This window comes from Pelodiscus sinensis, chromosome 2 (genome assembly GCF_049634645.1).
Source record: "Pelodiscus sinensis isolate JC-2024 chromosome 2, ASM4963464v1, whole genome shotgun sequence".
NCBI lineage: Eukaryota > Metazoa > Chordata > Testudines > Trionychidae > Pelodiscus > Pelodiscus sinensis.
The window spans coordinates 252,802,084-252,822,106 of NC_134712.1; the positions used below are offsets into that span (position 1 = coordinate 252,802,084).

Here is a 20,023-nt window from a genome sequence, read left to right on the forward strand (position 1 = left end):
TTCTTGCGCAAGAAGGGGCAGTGTAGAAATTCCTTCTGGCGCAAGAGCCTCTTCTGCAAAAATGGCGGCTCATTAGATATGCAAATGAGGCTCGGCAATATTCCACACTTAGCCTCATTTGCATATCTCTGGTGCAAGATCACGCCAGTGTAGACGTAGCCTTTAGCTACGTCTACATTGATATGATTTTGCGCAAGAACTCTTTTGTGGAAGAGTTCTTGTGCAAAAACTCTTCCAGAAGAGAGCATCTACACTGGCATGTGCTTTTGCGCAAGAGATGTGTTTTTGTGCAAGAGCATCCGTACCAGTGTAGCCGCTCTCTTGTGCAAGAAAGCTCCAATGGCCATTTTAACCACAGGGCTTTCTTGCGCAAGAAATTCATGTTGCCTGGCTACACTGCCCTCTTGTGCAAGAACAGTTGCGCAAAAGGGCTTATTCCTGAGCGGGAGCATCATAGTCCTTGCGCAAGAAGCCCTGAGTTCACGCATTAGACCGTCAGTGTTCTCGGCCAGGACTCCCCGCCAGTGTCGACAGGCAGCAAGCTTTGGCACGAAAGCGGCTGCTTTTGCACAAAATCATGCCAATGTAGACACAGCCCAGGTGTCTCTCACACAGTGTGTTGCAGGCACTGGTACAGACACAGAAGCCCTGTCACTCACACACACACACAGAGTTGCTGCTGCGTGTACGTCTGCGCGTCCCCTCCCCTCCCCGCGCGGCGCCACTTGGTACAGCCCATGCTCCCCCGGCTGCCCCTCGCGGTGGCGGCTCCCGCGCACGGGGCTGACGCTGCCGGAAGCGGCTGGGCAGGGGGCTGCTCGGGGAGAGCCCGCGCGCCGCAGGTATCCCGGCGGGGGGAGCGCGCGCAGCCGGCAGGGACAGTGCGCGTGCAGCCGGGGGGCGCAGGGACAGTGCGCGTGCACGGGGGGGGGCGCAGGGACAGTGCGCGTGCAGCCGGGGGGGGGGCGCAGGGACAGTGCGCGTGCAGCCGGGGGGGGCGCAGGGACAGTGCGCGTGCACGGGGGGGGGGCGCAGGGACAGTGCGCGTGCAGCCGGGGGGGGGGCGCAGGGACAGTGCGCGTGCAGCCGGGGGGGGGGCGCAGGGACAGTGCGCGTGCAGCCGGGGGGGGGGGCGCAGGGACAGTGCGCGTGCAGCCGGGGGGGGGGGCGCAGGGACAGTGCGTGCACGGGGGGGGCGCAGGGACAGTGCGCGTGCAGCCGGGGGGGGGGGGGCGCAGGGACAGTGCGCGTGCAGCCGGGGGGGGGGCGCAGGGACAGTGCGCGCAGCCGGGGGGGGGGAACAGGGACAGTGCGCGTGCAGCCGGGGGGGGGGGCGCAGGGACAGTGCGCGCAGCCGGGGCGTGGGGTGGGAGGGCAGGGACAATGCGCACAGCGATGGGGGGAGGGGGGGCAGACACAGCGTGCGCAGCCGGGGGGGGGGGGGGAACAGGGACAGTGCGTGGACAGTGGGGGGGGGCTCAGGGACAGGGCGCGTGCAGCCGGGGGGGGAACAGGGACAGTGCGTGGACAGTGAGGGGGGGCACAGGGACAGTGCGCGCAGCCGGGGTGTGGGGTGGGAGGGCAGGGACAGTGCACACAGCGATGGGTGGGGGGCAGAGACAGCGTGCGCAGCCTGGGGGGGAACAGGGACAGTGCGTGGACAGTGAGGGGGGCGCAGGGACAGTGCGCGTGCAGCTGGGGGGGGCAGGGACAGTGCGCGCAGCCGGGGCGTGGGGTGGGAGGGCAGGGACAGTGTGCACAGCGATGGGGGGGGGGGGCAGAGACAGCGTGCGCGGCCGGGGTCAGGGACAGTGTGTATGTCGGGCCCGAAAGCCACAGGCCCACCCTATGTATCCCGTGTGAAATGGAAACTGCTCCAGGCCAGGGGGTCCCTAGCAACCCTCCCCCCACTTCCAGCCCCCATGGGAGGGGAGGGGAGCCTGCCTTAGAGCCAGGCAGCTGTGGGCCTGGCACCATTGACTCGCTTCCTCTCCGCCTGCTGGCACTGGACTCGTGTGCGGCGCCAGCCCTGCGGAAAGGCCCACGAGAGGGGAGATGTGGGTTACTGTCACTGGAGGAACGCCGAGAGCTAGGAAATGCAAAGGAAGGAATGATTTAGAGCCAGGCTTCTGCACACCTTTCCCTGGGCATGTTGATTGGGAGGGAGGCTTCTGGGCTGGTCACTGCATGAAGAGAGAGAGAAAACCTAGAGGAACTCCCCAGTCAGTGAGTTTTGTTCCTTATGACTGTGGGGAAAGCAGGTTGTGTTGCTCCCGTCTCTCGTGAGGTCTTTGCTGAGGGGAACTCCTGTTTCCAGGAGTCTGCAAAGCATCTTGTGTGTGGTCATGGTGCAGTATAAAAATACCCATATTTGTACATGCTAAAATGGGGGTTAATTACGTCCCACAGTTCAGGGCACAAGCTGATTGCCATGAGGGTCAGGAAGAGCGTCTCTTCTCCCTACACAGCTGCGAAAAATCTGTCAAGGGCGCTGTGGGTGTTTTGCCTCCCTCTAGAGCAGCGGTTCCCAACCTTTTCCAGATGGGGACCCATTTTGACAATTCAGGAAGACTTGGTGACCCAGGGCAATTCAAAAAATGTGTGAATAGCTCCTTAAGAGCCACCTGGGGAGACACCTGGCCACCCTTGTGAAATGTAATGGTGACCCATATGTTGGGAAATCCTGCTCTAGAGCCCTGTGAGGCCTATGTCAGGATGCTGCCTCCACAGAACCGAGGGTCTGCCCAGGTGCACAGCTCCTGCATTCTGCTAGATGTGACCTGCTTCCTCTCATGCTCCTCCTGCTTCTGGATAGCTTGCAAAGGGCATAGATGGCTGAAGGAAGTTTTTCTTCACTCAGCGCACAGTCAACCTGTAGAACTCCTTGCCACAGGATGTTGTGAAGATTAGGACTTTAACAGGGTTAAAAAAAGAGCTAGATAGATTCATGGAGGTTAGGTCCATCAATGGCGATGAGCCAGGATGGGTAGGAATGATGTCCCTAGCCGCTGTCTGGAAATGGGTGACAGGAGAGGGATTAACATGAGGATTACTTGTTGTGTTCCCTCCCTCTGGGGCACCTGGCATTGGCCACTGTCGGCAGACAGGACACTGGGCTAAGTGGACCTTTGGTCTGACCCAGTCTGGCCGCTCTGATGTAAGGAGTCTGCCCTGGGGCACCTACTCTGAGAGACAGCCTTGCTCTTCTGTACGGCTGGGACAAGGCCACCTAGCACTCTGCGTGGCCAGTGAGATGGGTTCAGCTTTCTGCCAGTGTAAACCCAGGGGCTGAGGAAGGTCATGATGACAGAAAACAGCTTTAGCCTCTCCAACCCTGGGCCAATAAGTGGGGGTGCCCATGGGAGGTGCTCTCATTTTATCCCCGTGGAACCCCAGCCAGCCAGAAGCTGCCTCGGGGTGAATCCCCACAGAGGTATTGGTCGGAGTGGGCCGGCACAGGAAGGTGCCATTCACAGCACCCCGGGTCAGCTGCAGGAATTCATGCCGATTCTAGCAGTCAACGTCCCTCTCTTAGCGACTTTGAACATTTTCCCCCTCCATCACGATGCAGGCCTGTTGTAAGCCAGTTGGCTGTGGGGTGTGATCTGTAACCTTTGGGATGATCTTGTTGTATGTTCTATTTCTTGACGACTCAGGGCAGAGAGCTGAGCATCCCGTGGTGATCGATTTCGTTTCCAACGCAGCCGACTGTTTCTTCCCGCACCATGTTTGGCTCATCCAGGGGAGGAGTGAGGGGGGGGCAGGACCAGTTCAACTGGGAGGATGTGAAAACCGATAAACAGAGGGAGAATTACCTGGGTAAGAGTTGCTCTTGTCATTGCAGAAAGTGTCTTGTGTGAAATCCGCCCTTGCAAATGGTACCTGATAGGCAGCCTGAAGGCTGATGTTCTTCGTATACTGGTAGGACACACACAGCATGGGCTCAAGAGAGCATTTGGTCTCCATAGTGTATTTGGCTCTTTGCTGGAGGACCAGCTGTGACAGTTGTTCCCTGTCATGTCCACGTGACAACTAGGAACTGGACACGGGAATATCGGTGTTAATATTATTCATGTGGCAATGGTGTTGCTGTTTGTCTTATGCTGTGTTGTGCTGGTCTTCATAGATTTGTGTTTCATAGATTTTTTTTTAAGGCCAGAGGGGATCATTCTGACAATCAAACCTGGCCTCCTATTGTAACCTCACCAACTCATTCCTGCGGGAAGCCCAATTATTTGGTTTGGAATTAAAGCAGCTCTTTTTGGAAAGACAGCCAATCTCCTTTTCAAGAAACTGCTTGATGGAGAAGTTACCACTTCCCTTAGCAAGCAACTAAGATGGCTGAATTTCAGTGCTGGGCAAAGTGGACTCCATTCAGACTAGGGGTGTTCAGGACTGGTCAACTATCTGATAAGCAAATGCTTATCAGATAGTCGAGGAGATGACTAGTCAATTTCCCCCCCTCCCCCCCCCCATTGCTGCCTCTGTCAGATAGAGGCAGCAAAGGTGGGGGGCGGGGGAAGGGGATACTTTAAAGTGGCAGTGCCCTACAGCTGAGCCAGGGGTCAGCTGTGCAGTGCTCAGGGTCATCTGGGGACGGCATTTCCGCGGAACCCAGCTGACTCTGGTTTTGGGGGAAATGCCGTGCTGGAGCCCACGATCAGCTGAGGAGTCCCCAGCTGACTCTGGTTCTGCGTGGCATTTCAAATCAGCAGCACTGCATGGAGCCTGGGGGACTCAGTCAGCTCTGAGTCCCCCACTGACCCCGGGCTCCTTGCTGCGCTGCCGCTTTGAAATGCACAAGAGCCCCCGCTGCGGACTCTTGTATGTTTCAAAGCTGGCACGCTCCGGAGTAGCCCGGAGTAGCCCGGAGTCAGCGGAACTTCTAGCTGGGCCTGGGCTGCACGTGGAGTTCCGCATTCCTCCTTTGAAATGTACAAGAGCACCAGCTAGGGCTCTTGTACTTTTGAAAGGCCCTTCCCCCTTCCGCATTCCTCCTATCGACTACTAGTCCAATAGTCTATGGAAATTCCATTGGCTACTTGACAAGTAAAATAACCAATAGTTAGCATCCCTAATTCAGACAGTCAGTGTTGTTGCTAAAGCACTTTGGAAGTTGTGGTGGCATAAAGCTTCTATATGAATAAAAAACTCCGAAGGTCCTGTTTGCCCTGCAGGTTCGTTCAATAATACTCTTGTTAGCGTTGGTTTGCCCTTGGGTCTGGCCAGCCTCCTTCCCCCAGTTCTTCACAGTGCTGTTTGCCTGCCACCCTCCACCCCAAATGTGGCTGCATTTCAGTGCAGCGGTGTTACAAAGCCCTTTGGGATCTGTAAGGATGAAAAGTGCTACAGTAATGTAAAAAAGACATGATTGATAGCTGTTAGTGGACGCTGAATGGCCAGGGCAGCCTGGCCTAGCTCTGTCTTTTTCCCTCAGAATAAAAGATCAGCCTCTAAATCAGTCAACGTACAAGTGCCTTTGACTTATTCCATCAACCTTGTCAAGTCAAGACTTAGCTATTGCGTAGCACTTTTCACCTGCAGATCTCACAGCACTTTACAAAGACGTTCAGGATCGGTATTCCCATTTTACAGATGGGAAAACTGAGGCATTGGATAATGAAGTGCCTTGTCCACAGTCCCCTTGCAGATCAGTGGAAGACCTGGGTTTCCCGACTCCCTGTGCTGTGCCATGTGCATCAGCCCTGCATGATCTATCATTAGTTCTGTTGCATTGTTTTAGAAGTGGCTTTTCATACTCGTCTAACACTCCAGGTCACTTCATAGCTTGTCTTGTGCTAAATGGCAGGGAACTCCCTGATGGCTCCGGTGGGCAGGTGGCAGAAGGGCAAAGACCTCACCTGGTACGCGAAAGGGAAGAAAGGTGATGCGCCAATCTCCCGAGAAGCTGAGCTGGCTGCAGTCCGGCTGGCCGAGCAGGAGGCCATGATGGCGGCTCTGTAAGTCCATGGCGAATGAGTCTAATCGGTGACCTCCCCTGTGACATATTGAGAACTGCAGCTTAAAAAGCATGTTGGCGTTTAGCTCATCTGCTGTGAAATCTATAGTCGCTGCTGGGCAAGGCACCTCTGCCTGCTCTCCCACCTTTTCTCTGTTGTGGCTACCTAGTGTGTAAGTTCTTCCATCTGTGTGTGTGTGTACATTCCTCCCACCGTTTCTCTGTTGTGGCTACCTAGTGTGTAAGTTCTTCCATCTGTGTGTGTGTGTGTGTGTGTGTGTGTGTGTGTGTGTACACATCCCTCCCACCGTTTCTCTGTTGTGGCTACCTAGTGTGTAAGTTCTTCCATCTGTGTGTGTGTGTGTGTACATTCCTCCCACCGTTTCTCTGTTGTGGCTACCTAGTGTGTAAGTTCTTCCATCTGTGTATGTGTGTGTACGTCCCCGAATGCAACAAGGCCATGATCTTGATTAGGGCTTCTGGGCACTGTCTTAATACAAGTCACTCATCCCCTCCAGTGTTGTGGGACTCTTGTCAACCTGCTATGTCTGATATTTCTGGGTGCCCGTCGCTGCAGTGCCTGAGAACCACATACAAATGCTCCAGCAGGTTCAGCTGGATAATCTTCCCAACTTCTTGGGCGAGCCCCTGGCAGTCTTGGGGTAAAAACAACTCTGCTGTTGTGACCTGCTGATCTTCCAATGGTTCAACCCAGGGAGAAGCAGCCGTGGCGTCTCGCTTCTTCTCCCAGCCCCTCTCCCCCAACAGGTGATGCCACCGTCACTTGCGCTGGTCACCCATCTAGATTTTGTGTCTCGCAGGGGCTACAAGAATGTGAAGAAACAGCCCACAGGCCTGAGCAAAGAGGTAAGGGAGGCACCCAAGTGTGAGATGGGGCCTTGTGGGAGATGGAGGGGAGGGAGCAGGAAGTGATGCTCCACCTAGGGCGAAGGCAGCCTGCGGCCCTGCTGTTTGGGTTTGGCTGATGGCCTTTCATGCTTTCTTATTTGGGATCCTTATTTTGGAGCTCTGAGAGAGTTCCCTGGGTCCATAAATCATTTCTGCTTCTGCTTCCAAAGTGAAACGTCCGTGCTGTGGGGAAAAAACCCACAGCCCAAAACAGATCACTCTGGCTACCATCATGCTTCCCTGCCCAACCTAAAGGCTTGTCCACATAAGGACAGTCTGGGACACTTAATCCTGATTAACTTCCTTGAGGGACACTCTGAAGTAAAGTGCTTTCCACCAAACAGACACGCATTATTCCAAAATAAGAGCATCCACACTGGGAGCTCATCAGGAATAGCGATTGAATTCACACCCTGTTTTAATCCAAATTAAATCCTCTGCCGTAGGAAAGTCCTAAATCTGGCACGGCTTAAATAGTCAGCATCTCATGAACGTCCGTGATACAGCCATGTTTGTATCAGGCGACGGTTGGGATTCAAAACGGCTTCCCTTGGGATAGCTGGTTTTGGAGGCAGCTGCTGCTTAGATCAGGTCAGAACCAGGCCCAAGGAGGAGGGATAGCTCAGTGGTTTGAGCATTGGCCTGCTAAACCCAGGGTTGTGAGTTCAATCCTTGCGGAGGCCATTTAGGGATTTGGGGCAAAAATTCATCAGGGATGGTACTTGGTCCTGCTGAGAAGGCAGGGGACTGGATTCAATGACCTTTCAAGGTCCCTTCCAGTTCTAGGAGATAGGCAATCTCCATTATATTTAAAGATGGTAACCAGAATGAGGCAATTTTTTTAAAGTTCAGGATCTTGGGGTCTGGGAGAGCTAAAATCAAACGCCGCACATGCTGGTGGGAAGCGATTATTTGTAGCTCGGTTGGTTTTGCCAGTGAGATGGTTTTGCCAGCCACCCCCTCCGTCTGGTGGCACTGAAGACACACTGCTTTGGGACGTGCTACCTTTCAGTCTCTGCCTTTATGAAACTGCAGTGATGAGTAGGATGTTGTAAGGAGATGGGAGTGAAGGATCCATGGGAAATGTATTAAACAGAGTTGACCTCCCCGTGTCCTGCCCGTGGATTGCTGTGGTATTACAGTGCTCCGTGGCCATGCATTCAGGGCCTAATTTATATAACAGTGTCTAGTACAGCAATGGGCAACCAACATTAATGAGCGGGCTACGTGAGTGGCCCTCCTTCATCTCAGTGGGCTGCATGCAACCCGTATACCCCCTCTCGGCATCCTCCCCCACGTGCCTCCAACACACGGTGGCACTGGAGCCCCATGCTTACCTGCTCCTCCCTTTCCCTCCAAGCACGTTGAGTGCCACGAGTCCACAAATTCACGCTCCGTCCCCGCACTGTCGCTGCTCCTCCCAAAGCTTGACCAGCCCCCAACAGCGGATTGGCAGCGTTCCAGCAGGGACAGTGCGCGAATCCGGCAATTCGTGGCACTCTGACGGTGCCGGGAGAGCTTACGTCTGAACTGACAAGGCAGGCAGTGGATAGGAAAGGCATAGACGGGCCTGTCGTGTCAGTAGATACCAGGAATAGACCCCTGATATCCTGACACTCCCCTCCCCTTTTCCTCCTGGCCACGCTCACTCACCTGACCCCTCAGAGATTTGCCTGGCCTGCAGCCATTTTGTAGGCTTATCAGAGTACCAGGGCTACATGTTTCCCTTTGGATCCTAGGAGTTTCCCCTGCTCTTTGCCAACTGTGTATGGGGCACAGACAGCAGCCCTCGAACATAAGCACTCCCTGGGCTGAGTGATGATCGGCTGGTGCCCGACAGGAAAGGAAAGGGGAAGGGAGGAGCAGGGGACTCCTGAAAATACCCTGGGAAGCTGCATTTCCATGTGTCTAGGTAGGTCAATGCGGGTTGCCCCTTCTGAACGTAGCTGATCGATCCCCGCCTCTGGAGCCAAACAGAGGTATATATAGGGGTATATTCCTGTGCTCTGTCTTCAGTGAGACTGTTTGGTCTGCCCACCGTTACGCTGGGGCCTGTCTTTGCAAAGTGCATTGAGATCTGCTGTGTGAAAAGAGGTGGTGAGAGTTGGGCTTTGTGGTCTAGTCGACTGAGAACTTGTTCCTGTTTCTATTAGTCTGGAGACAGGTGGGTCACCGGGGCTCTCTCAAGGCAGGCTCCTGGACTATGGAAACCACAGCATTGGAGAAATCGGTGTCACTGGCTCTTGTAATGCTCGGGTGTGGTTAATTGTGCAGCTCCATGGACTGACTTCTGAACTATTCCTCCCTAGGATCTGGCTGAGGTCTGTAAACGGGACGCAGCGGAGCGCGACGAGAAGGCTATGGATCGTGTCTTAGGGTTGGGGAGTTCCAGGTATAGGGGGCAGGGGGCTATTTTCTACTAGAACTCCAGGGCTTTTCTCTGCTCTTTAGATCCCAAAACTACAGTTGATTTGGAAAAGCAGATAAACGGGGAGGTGGCCAAATTTGCAGATGATACAAACATTTAAGAATTAACAAAGAGATCTCACAAAATTAGGTGACTGGGCCACAAAATGAAATTGTGTTGATAAAGTAATGAACACGGGGAAAATAATCTCAACTAGCCTACACAATGATGAGGTCTAAATTACCACTCAAGAGATCTTGACATTAAGAACATAATGGGGCCATACTGGGTCAGACCAAATGGCCACACTGGGTCAGACCAAAGGTCCATCCAGCCCAGTACCCTGTCTGCCGACAGTGGCCAATGCCAGATGCCCCAGAGGGAGGGAACACAACAGGTAATCCTCACGAGATCCTGTCACCCATTTCCAGACAAACAGAGGCTAGGGACACCATTCCTACCCATCCTGGCTAGTAGTCATTGATGCACCTAACCTCCATAAATCTATCTAGCTCTTTTGTGAACCCTGTTAAAGTCCTAGCCTTCACCTCATCCTCTGGCAAGGAGTTCCACAGGTTGACCATGTGCTGAGTGGAAAAAAAATTTCCTTTTCTTTGTTTTAAACCTGCTGCCTATTAATTTCATTTGGTGACCCCTAGTTCTTATATTGTGAGAATAAGTAAATAATTTTTCCTTATTCACTTTTTCCTCACCAGTTCTCTGAAAACATCCACTCAACGCGCAACAGGAGTCAGAAAAGCAAACAAAGTTAGAAACCATTAGGAAAGGGACTGATAACACAAAAAATACCATGTGGTCTCTATATAAATCCATGGTACGCTCACACCTTGAATACTGTGGGCTGGGCTGGTCACCTCATCGCCAAGTGATGCTAGAATTTAAAATAGGACAGAAAAAGTCAAGACAAACGATTAGGAGCAGGGGATACCTTGCATATGGGGAGAGATGAAAATGACTGGGACTGTTTGGCTTGCATAAGATATGGCCAAGGGGAGATATGAGAGGTCAATAAAATCATGAGTGGCATGAAGAAAATGAATGTCGTGTTTAGGCCTTGATATAGCATAAGAACCAGCGATGGCCCAGTGAAATAGGCAGCAGGTTTAAAACAAACTTGAGGAAGTATTTCTTCACACAGTGTCCAGTCAGCCTCTGGCTCTTGTTGCCAAAGGATGTTGTAAAGGCCAGAGTACAAAAGAGTTCAACAAAAGTCCATTCCTGGGGGATGGGTCCCTTAACGGCAGCTAGCGAGGGTGGTGAGGGAAAAAGCCCCATGCTCTGCACACCATTAACCGCCAGGAGCTGGGAGTGAAGAGCAGGGGATGGCTCACTCAGTAGTTGTTCTGGCACCAGCCCGTCAGAAGACGGGTTACTGGGCTAGATGGATCTAGGGATGTAACAGTGCAGTCGATTAACTGATCAGCAAAAGCTCATTGGTTAATGCTATAGACTACACGCATTCTCCTCCCCCCCACCCCTGCCAGTACATTTATTAGCAGGCTGTCCAGCAGCCCGGCTCAGTCCCACCTTGCACCGGATTCAGGACCTACCCCTGCTACAGCTCTGCATTTAAAGTGCAGGAGCTGGGCAGGCAGGCAGCCCGGCTTGGCTCGCGCCGGGTCCGGGAGCTGCCACCAGGTTTTTAAACTGGCTCCCCTTGTGGACGCGCTCCTGCCTGACACCCTGCGCTGCTGCCTCTGATACAGAGGCAGCAGCGCAGGGTGGCAGGAGGTTCCTCGGGAATGAGGCCGAAGCTCACGGGCTGCTGGCCCACCCCTGGGGATTATAGAATAGTCGACTGATAAGAATTCATGAGGTTAATCGACTATTCAATTAACCGATATTTTACATCCCTAGAAGGTCCATTGGTCTGACCCAATATGACCGTCCTTATGTTCCACAGTGCCGATCTGCCCCCATCCATTGGCGTCTCCCCCCATGTCCCTGCTGCTTCCGTGTTCTGCTGGCCATCAGGGAAAGGGAGTTAGTGGTGAGTTGGGGTTAGCTGAAGGTGTTTTCAGACCGCTCCGGCCCGGCTCTGTGTTTGTTGCGCTGAACCACGCTGCCTCTCCTGTACAAAATACCCTCTTGTTATGCAACTACAGGTACAGACCATGAACTGCCCTATTGGACCACTGGGACTAATCTTGCAACTATCCCCACACCGTAGTGTATTAACCAAAGTCCACCAGTGAGCAGCTCCCTTGTGGGGCAGCAGGATGGGTCCTCTGAGCAACTGGGAGGAGCATTTTTACTAGCCTCAGAGGGGCAGCCATGTTAGTCTGTAACTGCAAAACCAACGAGGAGTCCTGTGGCACCTTAGAGTGCGTCTGCACAGCAAAGTTATTTTGGAATAAGGGCTGTTATTCCGACATAACAATACGAGCGTCTACACGGCAGTTCTGTTATTTCAAAATAATTTTGCGTGTGGGCGTGTGTAGATGCTCCACTGCTGCTATCCAGGGCCATTCTTACTTATTCCTGCTGGGGCTCTAAATCAAGAGAGCGCATCTAGACTGCAGAGAAGCCTCACAATTAGTCCAAGGCAGGTTTCCCTAATGTACATGTGCTGTTTCGAAATAAGCTATTTCAGAATAACTATCTCTTGGTCTTAACTGTTGCTGTGATCTAGGTGCCACTGCATGGGACAATGAACCACACTAAGGTTATGTCTACACTCGTGGCTTCTTGCGTGAGTAATATGCAAATGAGGCTAAGCGTAGAACATCACCGAGCCTCATTTGTATACCTAATGAGCCACCATTTTTTTCAGAAGAGGCTCTTGCGCCAGAAGGAGCGTCTACACTGCCCCTTCTTGCGCAAGAAAAACCCTCTTGTGCAATGCCGTTCTTCCTGAAAAGTAATGGGTGTAACAGCATTGCGCAAGAGGGTTTTTCTTGCGCAAGAAAGAACGTCTACACTGCCCCTTCTTGCACAAGAAAAACCGTGTAGACATTCTTTCTTGCGCAAGAGCCTCTTCTGAAAAAAATGGTGGCTCATTAGGTATGCAAATGAGGCTCGGCGATGTTCCATGCTTAGCCTCATTTGCATATTACTCGTGCAAGAAGCCGCGAGTGTAGACATAGCCTAAGTGTGTGTGAATTATACGATGCTACGTCCTGGTCTAGCGCATTCATCAGAGAGTTTTCAAAGGCCTTTCCAGACACCAATGAACTCACATGCCATCAGAGGAAACTGAGGCACCACAGACATTACTCTCCCAAGATTGTGCCACTATTCAGAAGCTGAGCGGGAACAGAGCTCAGGAATTCCTGACTCCCAGTCTCCTGCTCTAACCAGTACGTACTGCTCCCAAAGCCTCATCAGCTGGTGCCTCTCAGTGACTAGGGAGAATCATGCAGAGTGTGTGTGTGTGTATATCTCTACTTTATTTCTCCCACCCAGTGGCGGTGCTGGCAGAATGATGCTCTCCAAAGAAGACAAAGAGGCTGCCAAATTGGGGCTTTCAGTTTTTACGGTAAGTTTCCAGGCTGGGCTTGGTGCTGTTCTCGGGGCTGGGGATGTAAACGGTGAGCCGGTGAGCATCACTGTACTTGCTCCAGCCACGCTGGGCAGCCGTCCTGCATTGCGGGCATGGGTGCTCCAGCCCAGCTGGGCCCACTGGGCTGCATCGTGGCTGGAGCAGCCCCCCCGCTTAGAGTGCGATGTGCGGGGGGTGTCATCCCAGCCAGGCATGGCCGGAGCAGCCCTTCCTCCCCCCCCCCCACCTGTGGTGCAGTGGGCCCAACTGGAGCAGCACCACGCCGCGGGTGAGGGGCAGGTTACACAGAACGTTTAACATTCTGTGTAACCGGTTAACTTTGTACCTGGGATTTTACATCCCTCCTAAGTGCTTTGCAGAGCATGGGAGAGGCTTGGTCCCTGCCGTGTCTACAGAGGCATTGGCCCTATTTTACAGGGGGGGAAACAGAGAGCCTAAGTGACTTGCCCAAAATCTCCCAGGAAGTCGATGGCAGAGCCCAGCCCCAGTTCTCGAGTCCCTTGTCAAGCTTTTAGTGATCTGACAGGCAGGGTGTCATCTTGTGTCCAGAGGAACCCCTGGAACGTTGGACGGTGCCACAGGGCAGGGAACTGGCGTTAAATGAGAAGAAGACGCTCCACGCTACCAGCCCCGTGCCGCTGCCCCCTGTCCCCTCTCCATGACGTTGCCACCTTGTTTGGTCCTGCTGTTGCTCCATCACGGCTCCAAATGGGAGGTGGGGTGGTGTTAGCCCTTGGCTCTGCCTGATGGTCTCCTATCTCACTGTGTGTTTCCATCTTCTAGCATCAGCGCGTGGCAGACAGCCCGGAGGCCTCGGGCACAAAGAGAAAACCGGGCACGGACGAGAAGGCGGAGGAGGAGCGGTAAGAAGAGCCCACTGATGCCCCCCGCAGGCCTAGAGCTGCACTGGGCTCCTGGGAGACCCTGGTTACCTGCTGCTGGGTGTCTCTCATAATGGGGGGGATTCCCCTCTGGCCGCCTCGGCCCCTGCTTGGATTGCACGGCGCTCCCTGCCAGCACAGTCTTTTGCCTGGGGGTGTGCAAACGTGGAGCTAGCAGCTGGGATTCGGGAGTGGAGTTGTAAAGACGAGGCCAGCCCAGTCGCTCTCAACCTGTGGGCTGCGTCTGCCGCTCTCTGTGTTACATGGGCTGTGTCCACGCAGTATCTAGCCTGCCTGTACGGCCCTAAGGCATTCAAAAGGGGCACAGCTGTGTGCTGCTGGGGCCACATGCAACCTGAGACTCGCTGGGCTAACCAATTGGGTGGAAGAAACCCGACATCGGGAGTGAAGCGACCAATCACACAGCTAGATTGTTGGGTAGTCCCAGCCGCTTGCGAGCCGCTGAGGGCTTAGTCTGAGCTTGCAAAGCTTGCGTGGGGTGAGCCATAGCAGTGAGCCCCAAAGGGCAGGTGCTGGGCTGAGACCTGTCGCCTGGCCCTGGGACAGCAGATGCAGCTGTGCCTGAAAAAACACGCCGGTGCCATTTGCACCTCTCCCTGTTTTGGTCCCCGTCCAGGCCCGAGAGCAGCAAGAAATCCAAAAAGGAGAAGAAGAAGAAAAAGAAGAAAAAACACAAGAAAGAGAAGGAAAAGGAGAAACATCACAAGAAGGAAGCAGCCGCCGCCACCTCCCCCTCCTCCTCTCCAGATCATGAGGAAAGGTAATAGAGCTGCTGCTGGCGTTCTCTTCCCTGGCAGTGTCTGTAGACCCCAGTCAGGGATCGGGACCCTGTTGTGCAAGGCGCTGTACAAACACAAGGGCAGTCCGAGACTCCAAAGCCAGACGGGGCCATTAGCAGGGTTCCCTGTAAGGGGTGTGCACCAAGAGTTTCATTTCCGCCCACCCCCTCAGCAGAGCCTTGCAGCTACGGCCCCAGCTACTCCGGGGGCGAGGCCGCGGCTGCATGGCAGGTGACTGCCCACCCCAGGACCAGCTGGGCAGCCACCACTCGGCCTGCGTGGCAGCTGCCGGAGCTGAAGCCTGGGCCGCGGTACTAAAAATAGCACCGTGGCCTGGCTCCGGTCCTGGCACACGGGGCAGACACCCGCCATGCAGCGCAGCCCCTAGGAGCAGCTGGAGTTGGGACCGTGGTACTAAAAATAGCACCGTGGTCCCAGTTTGAGTCCCGGCACACTGGCATCCGCCCGCCATACAGCCCTGCCCAGCAGGTGCAAGTGTCAGGAAGGCAGAAGGTGAGGGAAGGGGCAGGGAGAGAACTAAGGGGAAGGGGGGTGAGAAGAGGAAGGGGCTTGTGCTGAAGAGAGTGGGGGGGCAGGACAGGAGAAGAAAGGGGAAGGCACTGAGGGGCAGGTTGGAGGAGAGAAATGCCAAAGGGGCCAAGAGGAGACAATGAGGGGAAAGGGCAGGCGTGGGGAAGGGAGGAGAGGGAAGGTGTCAGTGGGGGTGGAAGAGGGGAGGGGACAGGGTATTGCTGGGAGAGGAGAGGGGAGGGACAATGGGGGCAAGAGGGAGGAGGAGGAGTGGGGGGCATGAAGAAGGCAGGGGATGGAGCAAGTCGTGTGAGGGCACAGAGGGGCGTGAGGAGAACTGGGGCAGAGGGTGGTGAGGGGGTGGGCATCAGGGAGGAAGAGGGCAAGGGAGGCAGGGGTTGGGAGGACAGGGGCAGTGAGGAAAGCGGGAGGGCACAGGGGTCTGGGAAGGTGCAGGGGATTGTGGGGATGAAGCAGACGGGCAGACCCGGGGAGGGGAGAGACGGGCACCCTATTCTGAGCCTCTCAGGGGGTCCCGGGGCAGCCCCACAGGCTCAGACCCGTCCTCTCTGTCGCAGGAGGAGGAGGAAAGCCCCGCCCCCCAAGGCCCATTCATCATCCTGCCAGCGGCTTGCAGGCGGCTGGCGTGACGGCCATTCATCACCGGGCCCAGAGGCCCAGGAGCGGCCCAGCAGGCGGCGGCACGACACGGACTCCTCCAGCAGCGAAGGCACGAGAGGGAGCCCCCCTCCCCGACCGCTCCCGGCCCGCAGGAGGGACAGGAGCGGCAGCAGGGACCGCCACGGCCGCCCCCCATCCCCCAGGGGAAAGGGGAACGGCCAGGGGTCCCCCGCAGCCCGCCACGCCAGGCGGCGCCATGACACCAGTTCCGACGGCTGAGCCACTGGACGCATTGGGCCGCGTCACTGCAGGGTCTGGCCCCCTGGAGTTGTGGGGGTTCGCCCTGGCCCGGCCCAGGCGCCTCCTGCAGACGCGTTTACACCAGCGGAGGCGCTTTTAGGCCCACGGGACTGCGGCTGCACCCGTAAAACTTCCAAACATGGCCCAGGCCACTGCCCTCCCCTGATTCTGCCCCGCTGGGTCTTGTGCCCACGAAGGGTTTAAAGCCAGGTGGGTTGGTCCCGCCAGTGTGTCTGCATGGGGGTAGCGTTGCTTGGGAGCGATCCTCTTGCAGGATGAGGGCCTGTGTATGGGGGGACTTAGGACTGGATGTGGCTGGGAATCTCGGCAGAGCAGAAGAGGGGTCCTCTCTGGAGTTGCACCCTCGCCTGCAGTGAATTCCTGCCCCCCCCGCCCGGCGGGGCTAACACCTGAGAGCCAGCAAGGCTACAGCCGCTGGGACGTGACAACCGGCAGAAACAGACAAGGAAACTCGCCAGTTTCCCGCAGAGGCTGCTGGAACCAGCGGGCAGAGCAACCCTGCAAGCCAGGCGGCTGGAGAGGAGGGTTCAGCTTTGGTCACCTACGCTCTGTTGCTGTTGTGCTGAGCGTGGCCAGGGCTGAAGGGGCTTGGAAGGATTTTTTTTAAATCCGTCCCTTTAAATTCTCCTCCCCCCCCCCTTTTTTTTTAAGAAGCTCAGTCACTGAGGAAGTTTTGTAAACTCTTCCCTCCCCCCCGGAATAAAAGAACCGTAAACTTGTCCTTGCACTGACGTTTACTACCCATCCCCTCGCACCCCAGCGTCTCTGCAGGTGAAGGGGAACTAGACTGCTGGGCCGATCAGTGGGGTCAAACTCGCTGCTGGTTTCTATTAGCACAACGCCCCTGACTTCTGTAAAGCTGGGCGGGTTCACCCTAGCAGTGGGTTTTGCCCTGTGCTCTCCAGGGTCCCCCGGGTGTAGCAAGGCATCTCTGGCCCTAGGTAAGGGCAGTTGAGCCTGGCGCATCTCCCCAGAATGTGTTAGATGGTCACAGAGGGGCCGGCCCTATCCTCTGGTACTAAACAAGCTGGGAGATTTCAGGCCTGAGTGTGTTGTAAAACCATGAGTGCAGCCAGCCCGGGGGAGGGGGAGAGGCACCCTGCAGGCTGTGGCACGCAGGCGGGGAAAACCTGCATGGCAGCTGCCTAGGTTCTGGCTGCAACTAGGTGGCGTCCAGCTCCAGCGTGCGGCTCTGGGGGGCTCTGCTGCTCAAGGAGGGGCCAGCCTTCGAATGGAACTGACGTGACGGCAGGGGCCGGGGAGCTGCCGGGTGCAAATCGAGCTCCACAAACCTGGCCGCTGGATGGCTGCTCCCCGCGGAGGAACCGGCCGGCTAGATGGCTGTAATGTGCCTTGCTTTAGTCCCTCCGCTGGGAGCGGCTGCGTGGAGCTGGTTGGATGACAGCTGTTCCCAGCTCTGGTTAATGACACCCAGCCCCTGGTAACCGGCCCTGGCAGCTGCTGCCTTAATTGGAGCCCAAAGGAGACATGCTCAAGGTCACACAGCACGTCGGTGGCGGAGCTGGGAACCCGGCTTTGCTGGTTCCCAGCCCAGTGCCCTACCTGCGGGACCCTGGCTAGGCCCCACTCTCACAGCTTGTTAGCTATTTACCCCACGGGGTGGGAGCCGGCTGACGGCGCAGATGAAGGGCAGTGAGTGTGGTTTCACGAGCTGTATCTGGCGTGCTGTGGGCTGCAATGTAATTACTGTGACGCTGCTGCGGGCTGGGAGTGCCCAGTGGGAGAAGGGGAAACGAGGGAGGGTATTAAACTGAGCATTGGCTTCCCCTGACTGTTCAGGAGCCTGCTGGATTATCTCCCTGGCCCTAACGAGCCCTTCTTGCAGCCTCAGCCAGGGGCCACAGGGCACGTGGGTCACGGACTGTGAGCTGTTAGACTGAATGCGTGGATCTCATTCCCTCCCGGCCAGTGCCATCCAGTACCCAGCAGCCACACGCCACAGCTACTGAGAGGCGGGATGGGCCTGTGGACGGTGCGGCGTGAGCCACAGAACAACAGGGCTCTGCTGCTTGTCGGCTGGGTGCCAGCCCAGATCCTCAAAACTATGTAGGTGCCTAACTCCCCCTGCCACCCAGGGGAATTAGGTACCTAAATCCCTTTGGGAATCTGGACCTTCATCTCTCCGGGCTCCTTCCTGCCCTTTGTGCATTGATGCCGACTGGAAGCTCGTTGGGACAGGGACTGTCCCCTAAACATACGTAGAGCGTCTAGTACGAGGGGGCCTGATCTCAGCTAAGTGCTCCTCTCCCCCGCCCTGACGCATCACTAAGGATAATGGTTAGAAGCTGGCCCCTTGTGCTCCATCCCCCCCGGGTGCCCTTCAGTGACCGTGTAAGTGATTCCCAGCCTGCGTGGCCCGGTTTGCCGTGCAGTGAACACCCGTGGTTCCTGGTTCCTGGCTGCCTGAGGGGCTTGCAGGGGCAGACACGGGCCTGGGTGTGAGCCCGGCTCGTTCTGGGCCCTCGGGAAGGTCCAGGCTGTGGGTGGGAGGCCAGGGCAGTTGAGTGAGAGGTTTCTGCGCGGCTCTGGCTCAGCCAATGAGCTGCGTGGACACTGGGGAAGCCGTGGGGGATTGAGGCAGGGGCTGGCTAAGAGCTCTCGAGAAGACGCTGCACAATAGCCTCCCCCGGAGGGGGGCTGGGCTCCCCCGGCTGGGCTGCTTAGCACTAGTCAGGCCACGCCCCTCCTCTGTGGGCTCCTGGGGCAAGGACTACAGCCCCTCGCAACGCTCCTGACTCTAACTTGGGCCCTCTCCCAGCTCGGTGTGGGGCTGGCACCTTCCTTTTGGCCCGGAAGGGCACTGGAGGGAGGTTCAGTGTGTTAGTGGCCACTGTCCCGCTGGGTGACCTCAGGCAAGGCATAGGCCCACTCCGTGCCTCAGTTTCCTCATCTGTAAAATGGGGAGAATGGCCCTGGCCTCCTTGGTCAAGGCCATTGCGACCTACTGCTCTCCGAGCTGGTTGTGCTTATTACCTGTTAAGCCATGTTGCGGAGCGGCCAGGCAGGGCTGTCCTCTTCCCCCTGCTGTCCTCTCACGCCCACTGGTGGCCGCACAACCCCCCCAGGCCAGGCGCTCCAGGCAGCTGGCACCATAGCGGGCCCTCAGGCAGACACCCGTAGAGGCAGGCGCTAAGCGGTGGTGGTGCCCTGAGGGAAGAGAACTCAAGAACATTAAAAAAAAACAACCTGTAAGAGCCCGCGAGGCTGCATTTCCCGCTGGGCGGGAGGGACAGCGCCACCCCTTTAAGCATTTAACCCTCCTTGCTCTCCTGTCCAGGCTGGGGGAAAGTGTGGGGGCTCCGTGGGGGCAGCTGGAGCAAATCTGGCTCCCCCCATCCCCACCCAGCCTGCCACTGTCTGCCCCTGGTTGCCGTAGGTGCGCAGTCCAGTGTGTGTGTGTGGGGGGGGGGGGTGCCAGGGCTGTTAGATGAGGGGAAGGCCGGTCGTAGAAGCTGACCCTGTTTCAGAGCGGTGGGGCGCGGGGCGGAGGGTTGCAGGGGGTGCACATGATCCCACTCTTGGCTGGGAAGGGGCAGGGGAGGAAAGGCCGGGCTGGGCCCCACCAGTTTGTCTGCAGCGTTTTCTGTCTGATGAACAAGTCTCCTCCCCGCAGGGAAGGAACCCGAAAGGCAGGAAGCTGGGAAGGGGAAGGGGAAGGGGGCCGGGCCTGACAGGAATTGGCCGCTCCCCGGCTTCATCGGAGGCCTCCGGAAAGGGCCGGGCGCAGAGGAGTCCAGGCCAAGGAGCCGGCAGGACAGGCTCAGTTCGCCCCGGGGAGCAAGCAGGACCGGGGCTGTCTCAGAACCTCCCTGGCCCTGCTCTGTGCAGAACGGTGCCGGGTGTCAGCCCGCCAGCTCCAGAGACGTCCGCGGCCCTGGTGCACGCCAGGCTGCTAATCGGCACCAGCCTGAACCCGCAGGGGCCGGCTGGCTATTCGGGCCCTGGCCTCCCGGCTGAGACGGCGAGCGAAGGCGCCTGCGAGAGCTGGCAGTGCCCGTGGGCCGGGCTGGGCAGGGTTTCCCAGGGGTTTGCTGGGCCTCCATTGGCAGC

The 20,023-nt window shown here is 56.5% G+C and overlaps 1 protein-coding gene across 2 annotated transcripts; it reads left to right on the forward strand.

The window, feature by feature from the left end:
- The first annotated feature begins 697 nt into the window (after nt 1-697).
- On the forward strand, nt 698-16,672 carry C2H1orf35 (chromosome 2 C1orf35 homolog). Of its 2 annotated transcripts, none has more exons than XM_075922958.1 (9): nt 698-842; nt 3,657-3,819; nt 5,810-5,960; nt 6,781-6,826; nt 9,178-9,260; nt 12,702-12,774; nt 13,582-13,661; nt 14,317-14,460; nt 15,589-16,672. In XM_075922958.1, the coding sequence occupies exons 2-9, from the start codon at nt 3,726-3,728 to the stop codon at nt 15,908-15,910; spliced, it is 993 nt and encodes a 330-aa protein (XP_075779073.1). In that variant the 5' UTR covers nt 698-842; nt 3,657-3,725; the 3' UTR covers nt 15,911-16,672. The 2 variants fall into 2 exon arrangements, with proteins under 2 accessions (XP_075779073.1, XP_075779074.1); XM_075922959.1 differs by lacking the exon at nt 698-842 and adding an exon at nt 1,789-2,226.
- Nucleotides 16,673-20,023: the final 3,351 nt, after the last annotated feature.